We start from the raw sequence: 13,785 nt of genomic DNA, 5'->3' as shown, positions 1-13,785 counted from the left end.
TCAAGGGGCCCTATTCTCTCCCTAGTTACCCATTTTGTCCTTAACGCATTTGTAGGATCCCTTTGGGTTCTCCTTAACCCTATCGGCAAAGCTATTTCATGTCCCCCTCTATGCCCTCCTGATTTCCCTCTTAAGTACACTCCTACTGCCTTTTTACTCTGAGGGATTCACTTGATGTTTATCTATATGATTCCTTTTCTTGACCAAAACCTCAATTTCATGAGTCATCCAAGATTCTCTACACCTACCAGCCCTGCCCTTCACCCTAACAGGAACATGCTGTCTCTGAACTCGCATTCTCTCATTTTTGAAGGCTTCCTGTTTTCTAGCTGTCCAATTACCTGCAAACATCCACCCCCAATCGACTGTTGAAAGTGCTTGCCCTACACACTCAAAACTAGCCTTCCTCCAATTTAGAACTTCAGATTTTAGATCTGGTCTATCCTTTTACATCACTATTTTAAAACTAATAGAATTATAGTTACTAGCTACCCTCCAGTATTCCAAAACCTCACTTGTAGCTATCGATAATACGAATATCACATGCTCCCCCACTGACACTTCAGTCACCTGCCCTGCCTTATTTCCCCAAGAGTAGGGCAAGTGTTGTACCTTCTCCAGGAGGTACATCCACATACTGAATCAAAGTTTTCTTGTGCACACTTAAATTCCTCTCCAGCCAAGCCCTTAACAATACTGCAGTCCCAGTCTACATCTGGAAAATTAAAATCCTCTACCATAACCATTGGAGGGGTGGTGGTGGTGGAGTGGGAATAGCCATGAAGCCACTGTCAATTGTCAAAAAATCCCATTTGTTCACTAACGTCCTTCAGGGAAGGAAACTGCCATTCTGACCTAGTCTGGCCTACACGTGACTCCAGACCCAAAGCAATGTGATTGACTCATAACTGCCCTCTGGGCAATTAGGGATGGGCAATAAGTGCTGCCTAGCCAGAAACAGCCTCATCCCATGAAAGAATGAAGAAAAAAGTGTACACTTTAACATCATATAATTAAAAAATACACAGGAAAAGAATCACATATAGCAAACTGAAGGTTAAACCAAAAAAAGTTTTAAAAAGCCTGTAAACCTGAATTATAAGTGGTAATTTTCAACAGAGATCAGGTACTGAAATTGCAGTCTAATCTGAATGCCTGGCACTACACGACACAAGGACAAGATGAATACAGTACAGGGAAGTATCTTGGCCTACTTTAGAACATTCTAAATAAGTGTGGAGGTATTTTCAATGAAAGTCTCCAACTGCTTCTACAAGTCAATTAATTTCAAAATATTTGCATTAACTATCATAAATGAATGCCAATTTGTGATGTCAATTATTATCGCAAAGTCCTAAACTTGCCTTTCACTCGTTTGATAGACAGAAGTGAACCACTTCCGTGGAATACGTAGATTTATTTAATCTACACACACAGTGCACCTATTTTGTTTCCAAAAACCTGAATCAGAGGGGGTGTGCACATTGCTCAAGGCGCAACTAGATACACATCTGCAAAAAAAAGTCAACTTCAAGTTGAAGGGAAAAGATAGCAATTAATCAGTTAACTACAGTAATTGTTGAAATTACAGCAAAACTAAAGCACAAAATTTAAGACTCTCAAAAAAGTGGTAATCAAATAACATAAGGATGCAACTCAAGCACTCTGATCAACTGACACAGGCTGGCGCTTTTCCCCCAGAGCACTGGCTGAGGTTTATAAAATCATGTGGGGCATAGATAGGGCAAATAGACAAGGTCTTTTTCCCAGGGTGGGGGAGTCTAAAACTACAGGGCATAGGTTTAAGGTGAGGGGAAAGATTTAAAAGGGACTGAAGAGGCAACAGAGGGTGGAGCATGGATGGAACAGGCTGCCACAAGAGGTGGAGGAGGCTGGAACAATTACAATATTTTAAAAAGACATCTGGGTGGGTATATGAATAGGAAATGTTTAAGCGGGGAATGGGCCAAATGCAAGCATATGGGACTAGATCAGTTTCGGATATCTGGTCATTGAGACAAGTTGAACCAAAGGACTTGTTTCTCTGCTGTATAATCTCTGACTCTCTAACAAAGACAATTACCTGTAATGGCAACTGTTTCATCCAGCACTCAGCTAATTTATTATTCTGAATTCTATGTAATAATTTGTAAAATACAATCTTAAATGTGCCAAAGTCAGCATATGTATGGTAATGAAAGAAATCCACAACTCTTCATAAATTCCTAAGTAATTTTATTTATTAAAAATAAATTGTTTGAGATTAAATATCCATCATGATTTTACCATGTTCTTCCAGGTAAGCCTGCAGTCTCTGGATGAGATCTTGCTTGTTTCCTTTAGTATCCAGCTCCCGTGAAGCACATTCTTGTCTCAGTTCAGTCAACTAAAGCACAATGAGAACAAACAAATAGTCAGAACCATGGAGGTTTTCAGTAAAGAAAGGATTCAGGAAATTGGAGTGGACTACATGGCTGGGTCAGCCTGCTTCATTCATTACAATGCGGTTGATCTTTGGCTTCAACTCCCTTTCCTGGTCGCTCCCCATTCCCTTGATTCCAAGGCATCAAAAATCCATCTATCCACAAACCTTCACAATCCTTCAAGTGAAGCAATTTCTCCTCAGCTAGCCCCAAGTAGTTACTCTCTTATCCAGAAAGTAAGCCACCATGTTTTTGGCTCCCCAATCAGTGAAAATAATCTGTCTACCCAGAGTCTACTCAGGATCTTGTACCTTTCAATGACAGCGCCTTTCATTCTTTTCAACTCTGGTAAACATTGCCCAAACTATTCAGTCTCAATACAGGACAATCCCCTCATCCCCATGACTGATTTAGTGAACCTTTGCTGTACTGCCTCTGCACACAAGTATAATCTCCCTTAAAAATGGAAATTAAACTGCACATACCTTGTTTCAAAACCATGTTCAATTAAAGCAAGGATTTGTTTGCTGCACTCCAATCCTCAAATAATAAAAGGACATGCCACTTGCATTCTTAATTGCTTGCTGTACATGCATTTCAACTTTCTACACTCCTTGTACAAATCAGCCCCACATTCTTTGAAAATCAACATGAATTTCACATCTTTCCTTTTCACATTTATGCTAGTTCTTAGCTGAATCAATCCAAAACCATTCCAGTAACTTCACTTTCTTCTCACAATCAGTTACCTATCCCAAAGTAATCCCAGTACTGTTCTCCTTATGGGAATTTAAAATTGACAACCCATCAATTGTGCAACGATAGGGTAGCCTTTTCTGACTCATAACACTAGGATCCAGTGCCAATTTAAAATAAAACTTTCAAAATGGCTCAAGTTCTTTGCTCCAATTTCTGCGTCCTGCGTTATAAATTTCCCCAACTTCTATGAGTGCGAATCTACAGAATTTTGCCTTCAATGTACATTTTAAGCACCCAGAAAGATGGTTTAGCAGTGGATCAAGCAACGGTTTGTGCAAGTTAGCTTTTATACAGCTTCCTTAGTTACAGCATTTTTAAAAAAAGACTGCTTTTCTTAAACGTTTCGTCCACTTGTTCAGATGTTCGTGGAGCCATAACCCATTTGAAATATCTTTAGAACGGAACAAACAGCCCCAGTTCAGACCAAATAACCGTGCGGGGGCACGGTTTCCTATTTCTATGTGATCCATGGGCGGTGCACTTAGTTAATCGGCCATTCCGGAAACTTATTCGTTTCCTTTCAATGTGACACTCAAAACACGTCCCACACGACTAAGCTGCTTAAAACGTTCGAAGAATGTTAGACTAGCACGGGGAGGAAAAAGCAACCCCACCTTCAAGAGGAGGGAAAATATAGCCCACTCTACGGGTCTCCAGAGGAGAATTTCTGAGCAGAATCGGAACAGAAAAAGTGAAGTACGTAATAGTCACTAAATCACAAAACCTTCGCTCTAACGGCGAACACATTATCCCTATCTAAACTCCCTTTACCTTCAATTTGCTGATATCCACCGCCGTTCTGTCCGCCATCTTGCCAGACTCTTACCCGCTCACCACCTATCCAATAGGCATCCGCCTTACTCACTGATCAACAAGCTACCTCACCATTGGCTCAAAAGAGACAGGGGTGGGTGTGTTCAATATGCCGTTACTATCGGAATAAGGAGAAAAAAGAAATAAATTAATACAGCAAAAACTTACAAATATATTGCCCAACGTTTAACAGCAAATACTAGTTAGATTGAAATTTTAAAATTATGCACAATTATGGTGAGAGCGATGACAATAAATCCTATGGAAAATTATCATACGCGACTCTTGCCAGTGAGTGGTTTGGTGGCCATCTTCATCGGAATAACCACCAGATATTCAGTAATCTTCAAGGATGAATATCAGAAAGGAGAGCTGTTTCTGCAATTGCTAATCCATTCATCTTTGTTTATTTGTGTCAATGAACAGAAAATTGTGGAAATGGCAAGCACAGAAAGGAAAACCTTTTACCAAACAGCCTGTCGTGTTTTTTTTGTAAAGATTGTACGTGTGCAGACCTGTTGTACATTTACGTTTGCAAGTGGACCAGTCTTGTGAGAACATTTGGCGATGTTTTTAATTGAGTTACCACTTCTGAACTGGATAAAAGTTTGAAGCTGAATTCTTAATGCATGAGTATCAGCACTTGGAACCTGTGGGCTTCGGAACGAAGCTTAATCTTGTCCTTATGTACTGTCCAAACCTATTCCCTACCACAGTTCACTGGAGAGTGATCAAAGGGAGCAACTCTGACTGATACCTCCCTCCGTTGCTTCGGGCTGGTGAGGCCAATTTTAACCCAGTACTTCGCTATCTGAGGTCAAACAACTCATTACAAGCTGGGGTTAATACTGGGACCATTTGGTCATAAGACCATAAGACACAGGAGTGGAAGTAAGGCCATTCGGCCCATCAAGTCCACTCCGCCATTTAATCATGGCTGATTTCAACTCCACTTCCCTGCACTCTCCCCGTAGCCCTTACTGCCTTATGAGATCAAGAATTTATCAATCTCTGCTTTAAAGACATTTAACATCCCGGCCTCCACTGCGCTCCATGGCATTGAATTCTACAGGCCCACCACTCTCTGGCTGAAGAAATGTTTCCTCATTTCCGTTCTAAATTGACCCCCTCTAATTCTAAGGCTGTGCCCATGGGTCCTAGTCTCCCCACCTAATGGAAACAACTTCCTAGCGTCCACCCTTTCTAAACCATACATTATCCTGTAAGTTTCTATTAGATCTCCCCTCAACCTTCTAAACTCCAATGAATACAATCCCAGGATCCTCAGCCATTCATTGTCCGTTAAACCTACCGTTCCAGGGATCATCCATGTGAATCTCTGCTGGACATGCTCCAGCGCCAGTATGTCCTTCCTGACATGTGGGGCCCAAAATTGGAACAAGTATTCTAAATGGGACCTAACTAGAGCTTTATAAAGTCTCAGAAGCACATCGCCGCTTTTATATTCCAACCCTCTTGAGATAAGTGACAATATTACATTCGCTTTCTTAATCACAGACTCAACCTGTAAGTTAACCTTTAGAGAATCCTGGACTAGCATTCCCAGATCCCTTTGTACTTCGGCTTTATGAATTTTCTCACCATTTAGAAAATAGTCAATGCCCGTATTCTTTTTTCCAAAGTACAACACCTCGCATTTGCTCACGTTGAATTTCATCAGCCATTTCCTGGACCACTCACCTAAACTGTCTAAATCTTCCTGCAGCCTCCCCACCTCCTCAGTACTACCTGCCTGTCCACCTAACTTCGTATCATTCGCAAACTTCGCCAGAATGTCCCCAGTCCCTTCATCCAGATCATTAATATATAAAGTGAACAGCTGCGGCCCCAACAATGAACCCTGAGGGACATCACTTGTTACCGGTTGCCATTCTGAAAAAGAGCCATTTACCTGAACTCTCTGCCTTCTGTCAGACAGCGAATCCTCAATCCATGCCAGTAGCTCACCTCAAACATCATGAGCCCTCACCTTACTCAGCAGCCTCCCGTGAGGCACCTTATCAAAGGCCTTTTGGAAGTCTAGATAGATAACATCTACTGGGTTTCCCTGGTCTAACCTACTTGTTACCTCTTCAAAGAATTCTAACAGGTTTGTCAGGCATGACCTCCCCTTACTAAATCCATGCTGACTTGTCTAATCTGACTCTGCATTTCCAGGAATTTAGAAATCTCATCCTTCACGATGGATTCTAGAATTTTACTAACAACCGAGGTTAGGCTAATCGGTCTGTAATTTTCCATCTTTTGCCTTGATCCTTTCTTAAACAAGGGGGTTACAACAGCAATTTTCCAATCATCTGGGACTTTCCCTGACTCCAGTGACTTTTGAAAGATCACAACCAACACCTCCGCTATTTCCTCAGCCACCTCCCTCAGAACCCGAGGATGTAGCCCATCGGGGCCAGGAGATTTATCAATTTTTAGACCTTTTAGCTTTTCTAGCACTTTCTCTTTTGTAATGCCTACCATACTCAACTCTTTCTGGGTGAAATTGGGGACACAGTACAGAGGTTCATCCCAAAGAAATGAAAGATTATCCGGCGGGGGTGGGGGGGAGATTAGACAGCCATGGCTGACAAAGGAAGTCAGGAAATATATCAAAGAAAAAGAGACAGCCTATAAAGTGGCCAAGAACACTGGGAAATCAGAAGATTGGGAAGGCTACAAAAACAAACAGAGGATAACAAAGAGAGCAATAAGGAAGGAGAGGATCAAATATGAAGGTAGGCTAGCTAGTAATATTAGAAATGATAGTAAAAGCTTCTTTCAATACATAAGAAACAAACGAGAGGCAAAAGTAGATATTGGGCCGCTCCAAACTGATGCTGGAAGGCTTGTGATGGGAGATAAGGAAATAGCTGAAGAACTTAATAAGTACTTTGCATCAGTCTTCACAGTGAAAGACATGAGTAGTATGCCAACAATTAAGGAGAGTCGGGGGCAGAGTTGAGTACGGTAGGCATTACAAAAGAGAAAGTGCTAGAAAAGCTAAAAGGTCTAAAAATTCATAAATCTCCTAGCCCTGATGGGCTACATCCTTGAGTTCTGGGGGAAGTGGCTGAATAAATAGAGGAGGCGTTGGTTGAGGAAGCCTGCTCCCTTGTGAGCTCCATCACAAGCTGTTCCAAAAAGCCATCCTGTAAGCATTCCATGAATTCCTTTTCTTTGGATCCACCAGCAACATTGTTGACCCAGTCCACCTGCATATAGAAGTCCCCCATGATCACCATGACCTTGCCTTTCTGACATGCCCTATCTATTTCCTGGTGCATCTTGTGCCCCTGGTCCTGATCACTGTTAGGAGGCCTGTACATAACTCCCATTATAGTTTTTTTGCCTTTGTGGTTCCTCAACTTCACCCACACAGACTCCACATCATATGACTCTATGTCATTCAGTGCCATAGATTTAATTTCATTCTTAACTAACAGGGCAACCCCGCCCCCTCTGCCCACCTCCCTGTCTTTTCAATAAGTTGTAAATCCTTGGATGTTTAACCGCCAGTCCTGAACTCCCTGCAAACACGTCTCTGTGATGCCTACCCATCATAATCATTCAAGATGATTTGTGCTGTTAATTCACCTACTTTGTTGCGAATACTACAAGCATTTAGGTAAAGTGCCTTAATGCAAACTTTCTTATCATTACTAGAGATATTTAAGTGGTACCTTTATGCATTTTCTCACAAAACCATTGGAGAGCTACTGTATTAAATGCTAAAACTGTAAGTGGCAGCTGTCCTAGCTGATCTTAGCCAATTTCCCTGCACTGGGGAGGAGGAAAATCAGAGAGGATTCTGGTTTCTAATGCCACAATGCCTGACATATTGTAATTTCACCTCAGAATAGATGTAGTATATTGTGAACTTCTCAATGTGGTTGCTGCCCAATGTCAGCCTTGACTCAGTACACTCTCACCTGTGTCAGGAGGTTGTCAATTTAAGCTTCACATGAATGCATGGCTCGCTGCAGTATTGAAGCTGCTGTCTTTCAATGTCCTATCTGCCCACTTAGGTGATCATAAAAGATCCCTTGGTACTAATATAAAGAACTAGAGAGTTCCCCTGATGTCCTCATTAAATATTTATCCTCAAATCAACATCTGCTGGATATTTGTGAGCCTTTACTGTGCAATTTAGCTGTTGTGTTTACAACGTTACAGCAATGACTACACGTCAAGAATATTTAATTGGCCGTGAAGTACTTTGGAATGACCTGTGTATACAAAAAGCACTTTATAAATGCGAGTGCTTTTTGTTGTGTTTCATTGGCTATAAGAGCAGGCCTGAAGCTAGGAATACTGCAGCAAGTAACTCACCTCCTGTCTCCTCAAAGTCTGTCCACCATCTACAAGGCACAAGTCAGGAGTGTGATGGAATACTCCCCGCTTGCCTAGATGGGTGCAGCCCAAACAACACTCAAGAAGCTCAACACCATCCAGGATAAAGCAGCCCACTTGATTGGCACTACATTCACAAACATCCATTCCCTCCACCACCGACACTCAGTCGCAGCAGTGTGTACTATCTACAAGATGTGCTGCAGAAATTCACCAAAGATCCTCAGACATCCCCAAACCTATGACCACTTCCATCTAGAAGAACAAAGACATCAGACATATGGGAACACCACCACCTCCAAGTTCTCCGACGCGCCTCTCACAATCCTGAATGGGAATATATCACCATTTCTTCACTGTCGCTGGGTCAAAATCCTGGAATTCCCTCACTAGTAGCATTGTGGGTCAACCTATTGCAGGAGGACTGCAGCAGTTCAAGAAGGCAGTTCACCAACTCCTTCTGAAGGGCAACTAAGGGATGGGCACGAAATTCTGGCCAGCCAGTGACACCCACATCCCACAAATGAACACTCCCATTTATGAGGTATGTTTCAAAACTACCTGCAGTAGCACTCTTGCTACCCTAATATCACCATTTCTAACATAGAGTCATGCAGCACAGGAACCGATCCTTCAGTCCAACTCATCTGCCGAACAGACATCCCAATTTGACCTAGTCCCATTTGCCAGCATTTGGCCCAAATCCCTCTTAACCCTTCGTATTCACATATCCATTGTAGTGATTGTAATGTGGACAGCCAGGTGGACTTCACAGAATATGAGTTCCCTGATTGGAGCTGTTAATCTAGTCCAATCAAGGAACCCTGGCTGACAGATGTAAACCGGAGTGTCAGAGATTCTCCTCACTTTGGGAGCTGGTTCTAAGGAAGCTGGATCAGAATCGAGGATGCTCCAAGAGCAAATAAAGGGTGACTTGGTGATGAGATACCAACCACTGAGTTATTTCAGAAGGAATGAGCATGCTCCTGAAGAAATTCACTCACAACAGCCCTCTTTGAGTTGGGGTAAGCATTTTAGGCATCATGCTGTTATTTAGGAAACTTGATTGATCCTGCCATCAAACACTGAGCCCAGTATGTGGAAAGAACGCATTACGTTTTCTAAGCAAATGACATTGGAGCAGATGAAAAGCAACAAATAATTCTCCTGTCAGCTTGTGGACCTGCAAGTTTTTTTTTGGTTATTAGGAGCCTAACTTACCCTGAGGCACCAGATACTAAAACCTTTCAAGAGCTGATGGATTTAGTTCAGGAATATTATGACCTCAAGCCTCCTCTAATTCTGAGATGCTATCAGTTTTACTCGGCAATTCAAGAACCAGGAGAATCTATTTCGAGATTTTTTTTATGAAGTTAAAATGACTGGCAAAGTTGTGTGACTTTGGTTTAACCCTTAATGAGATGTTGAGAGACCGTTTGTTATGTGGGATTAATGATGTAACCATGCAAAAGCACCCACTAGCTGAAGCCCAAGTGGGCTTCAAACAGGCATTACCACTGGCTTTATCATTGGAAAATGCGGCAAGTGCAACACGAGTTACAGAGCATCCTGATGGAAGCGGACGCCCTCGCCAGGCTGACTGAGCTTGGGGAACACCGCTTGAGCAAAGGCAATTGTATAGTTTCACACAGGACATATCCTGAACAGAGGGACTCTAGGTCAGCCCCCCAAAAAACTCCAAAACAAAGCCAAGCCTCGGCCAAACAGTTAACATTTTCTTTAGGATCCAAGCTAGCAGGCCATTTTAGTTGCTGCCAGTTTGTGTACTTGCAACAGCAAAGAAGTCCCACGAGATCCAAATTAAGAGAACTCATAGGCCAGTATCTAGGAGAGTGCAGACCCATGGAAAGTCCACCTACATTTGTCTTGGAACAGGTAAATTGCTTAGTAACATCCAAATCGGAGCTAATCAAAACAAATGTCTGACTAAATGGTCACCCAGTTCTAATGGAAGTTGACACTGGTGTGGCTGTTTCAGTGATCACAGAACCAGTCTTTAACAAAATTCACTCTGGACTCCAACCCTTACGTTTGTGCAAGTCCTCAGCCAGGATGAGAACCTACACCAGGGAGCCTTCACAGATTTAGCATGCAACTTTGATTCCAGTCTCTTCTGAGAAGCAGCTGGCTCAGTTACCACTGATTGGAGTAAAAGGCTCGGGCCCAAGCTGAATGGAATGAAATTGGTTGAGGGCGATTGAACTTGACTGACTCCGTTTTTTTGATTAGAAAATGGCTGCCTGAGCGAAGTCCTAATTAAATACCCAGAGGTTTTTTCAGGAAGATCTAGGGAAGAACAAAGGAGCCAAGGCCACCTTCCATATTGACCAGGAAGCAATTCTACGATTCTGCAAGGCCCACCCAGCGCCATTTGCATTAGAAGCAAAAGTAGAGGCAGAAATCAGGAGGTTGGAAAACGAAGGAATCATCAAACCAGTGCAGTTTGTGGAATGGGTAGCACTGGTCATACTGATTGTGAAACCTGACAAGTTGGTTTGCCTTTTAATGGGTTTTAAACAAACAATAAACTGCTCTTTGCAGCTGGATAAATATCCAATCCCTTGCATAGAGGGATATGCGAATCTGGCGGGGTGGTGGGGTGGTGGGGTGGTGGTGGTGCTGTCCTTCATAAAGCTGGACATGAGCTATGCATACTTGCAGTTGCAGTGAGATGAGGATTGCCAGAAGTACCAATGTACAAGACTGCCATTTGGGGGATTGTCAGCCTGTGCAATTTTTCAGCAGATGATGGAGAACATTTTACAAGGTCTACCTCAGGTTGCCTTATAGTCATTGAGTCATAGAGCTGTACCACAAAGAAACAGGCCACTCAGTCCAACTCATCCATACCTACCAGATATCCTAAATAAACGCAGTTCCATTTACCAGCATTTGGTTCATATCCCTCTAAACCCTTCCTATTCATATACACATCCAGAAGCCTGTTAAATGCTGTAACTGTACCAGCCTCCACCACTTCCTCTGGCAGCTCATTCCATACACGCACCACCCTTTGTGTGAAGAAGTTGCCCCTCAGGTCCTCAGTGTGAAGAAGCTTCCCCTCTCACCCTAAACCAATGCTCTCTAGTTTTGGACACGCCGACCCCAGGGAAAAGACCTTGTATAGATTATATTCCCTACAGTGTGGAAACAGGCCCTTCAGCCCAATATGTCCACACCGCCCCTTGCAGCATCCCACCCAAACCCATCCCCCTATAACCCACACACCCCTGAACACTACAGGCAATTTAGCATAGCCGATCCAACTAGTCTGCACATCTTTGGACTGTGGGAGGAAACCGGAGAACCCAGAAGAAACCCGCGCAGATACAGGGAGAACATGCGAACTCTGCACAGACAGTTACCTGAGGCTAGAATTGAACCCAGGTCCGTGGCGCTGTGTGGCTGCAGTGCTAACCATTGAGCCACTGTGCCGCCCCATGATGATTTACGATGACTCATGGGATGAAGGGAACTGATTTCCAGTGCACCCTACACAGTGATATGAAAGTGGACAGCTTTATGGAATTTTGTAATGGGGAGTGGAAAGGTGTAGGGAAGGAGTTCCACAGCTTTAGGGCCTGAGGCCTCAAGGCATATCCAACATTAATGGAAGCAATAGAAATCAGAGATGTGCCAAGAGTCAAGTTTTGAGGACTGTTGATTATATCAAAATAACTCTCAGGACCAGATAGTTGCAGGAATCAAGTCTAAACTTCCATTACAAATATGCTTTGTTAGTGAATAAGCCATAATACTGTCATCCCACATGCTATTAGGCACTGCTTTAAACTGTTGTTGGAATGTTCAGTAATTCTTGATGTTAGGAGTCATGGTTGTGGTATGTGACTTTGCCATAACCCTCACACTCTCCCCTAAGTGTTCCTTATTCCTCCTATCCTTTCCATCCTCTCATCTCCCGTCCTGAGTCAAGCGGCCATTGTTCAGTCCATCGAGTCTGCTCCACCATTGAATGAGATCATGGCTAATCTGATCGTCAGTTCCACTTTCCTACATTTTCCCCATAATCCTTAATTCCCTCTTGATTAAAAATCTGCCTATCTCAGGCTTGAATATATTTAATGACCCAATCTTGACAGCCCTCTACAGTAAAGAATTCCATAGACTCTCAATCATCTGAAAGAAGCAGTTTATATTCACCCTTTCCAAGCCTCTCATGATTTTATAAACCTCATCAGGTCACCCCTCAGCCTCTGAAGGTCCACGGAAAATAGCCCCAACCTATTCAGCCTCTCCTTACAGCTCAAACCCTCCAAACCTGGCAACATCCTCGTTAATCTTTTCTGAACCTTTTCAATTTTCACAACATCCTTCTTTTGGCAGAGAGACCATAACTGAATGTAGTATTCCAAACGTGGTCCTAACCAATGTCCTGTACAGCCTCAACATGAACTCGCAAGTCCTTTGCTCAATGCACTGACAATAAAGGCAAGCATACCAAATGTCTTCTTTACGATCCTATCTACCTGCAATTCCACATTCAACAAACTATGAACCTGCACCTCCAAGGTCTCTTTGTTCAGCAACACTCCCCAGGACCTTACCATTAAGTTTATAAGCCCTGGCTTGATTTGCCTTTCCAAAAAGCAGCACCTCACATTTATCTAAATTAAACTCCATTTGCCAATCCTCAGCCCATTGGCCTATCTGATCAAGATCCGCTTGTACCATGAGGTAATCTTCTCTGCTGTCCATTACAACTCCAATTTTGGAGTCATCTGCAATTTACTAACCATACCTCCTATGTTCACATCCAAATCATTTGTATAAATGATGATGTCTAGATAACGTGCTAATAACAGGAAGATCAATAAGGAGCACTTAGACAACTTCAACATAGTGCTGAGATGTTACTTCCAGGCAAGTGTATGCCTTAGAAGGGAAAAATGTGTGTTTCAGGCACTCCAAAAGACTTACTTGGGCTACAGAGTTGACAAGACTGGGTTACATCTTTTTGGAAGATAAAGTGAGGGTGATCAAATTTGCCCCGGCTCCTAACTCTGTACCGGAGCTTAGGTTTTTCCTGGGGCTGGTGAATTATTATGGAAAGTTCATACATAATTTGGCCTCCATCCTGGCACCTGAAGAAAGAGTTAGCCCTCCAAATAGTCATGTGGCCAATTCATAGCTTTCAGGGAAGTGAAGAAACAGCCATCATCCTCTATTGACATGCGATGCCTCTCCATACGGCATTGGGATAGTATTAGCTCATTGGTGGCCCAATGGAGAGGAAAGCCCAATAGCATATCCATCCAGACTTTGGCTAGTGCAGAGCGTAAATACACCCAGATAGAGAAGGAAGGTTTGGCAGTCATATTTGGAGTCAGGAGGTTTCGCCAATACCTTTGTAATAAAGGACTACAAACTCCCTGCTAGGCCTACTTAAAGA

The 13,785-nt window shown here is 42.9% G+C and overlaps 2 protein-coding genes across 2 annotated transcripts in view; both read right to left on the bottom strand.

Moving 5' to 3' along the window:
* Nucleotides 1-4,091, bottom strand: part of sarnp (SAP domain containing ribonucleoprotein) — a 30,664-nt gene extending 26,573 nt beyond the window's left edge. The window contains exons 1-2 of the mRNA XM_048523643.2: nucleotides 3,954-4,091; nucleotides 2,287-2,386 (exon numbers count right to left, since the gene is read on the bottom strand). Of these exons, the coding sequence (XP_048379600.1) occupies nucleotides 2,287-2,386; nucleotides 3,954-3,992 (139 nt within the window). The 5' untranslated portion in view covers nucleotides 3,993-4,091. The remainder of the gene's footprint in view (nucleotides 1-2,286; nucleotides 2,387-3,953) is intronic.
* The window catches only part of pan2 (poly(A) specific ribonuclease subunit PAN2), a 242,358-nt gene continuing 232,579 nt past the window's right edge, over nucleotides 4,007-13,785 (bottom strand). Inside the window, exon 27 of the mRNA XM_048523641.2 lies at nucleotides 4,007-4,113. Within this exon, the coding sequence (XP_048379598.1) occupies nucleotides 4,100-4,113 (14 nt within the window). The 3' untranslated portion in view covers nucleotides 4,007-4,099. The remainder of the gene's footprint in view (nucleotides 4,114-13,785) is intronic.

This window comes from Stegostoma tigrinum, chromosome X (genome assembly GCF_030684315.1).
Source record: "Stegostoma tigrinum isolate sSteTig4 chromosome X, sSteTig4.hap1, whole genome shotgun sequence".
In the NCBI taxonomy this organism is placed as follows: domain Eukaryota; kingdom Metazoa; phylum Chordata; class Chondrichthyes; order Orectolobiformes; family Stegostomatidae; genus Stegostoma; species Stegostoma tigrinum.
Note: the sequence above shows the minus strand (reverse complement) of the source record. Positions and strands in the feature narration are given on the sequence as shown.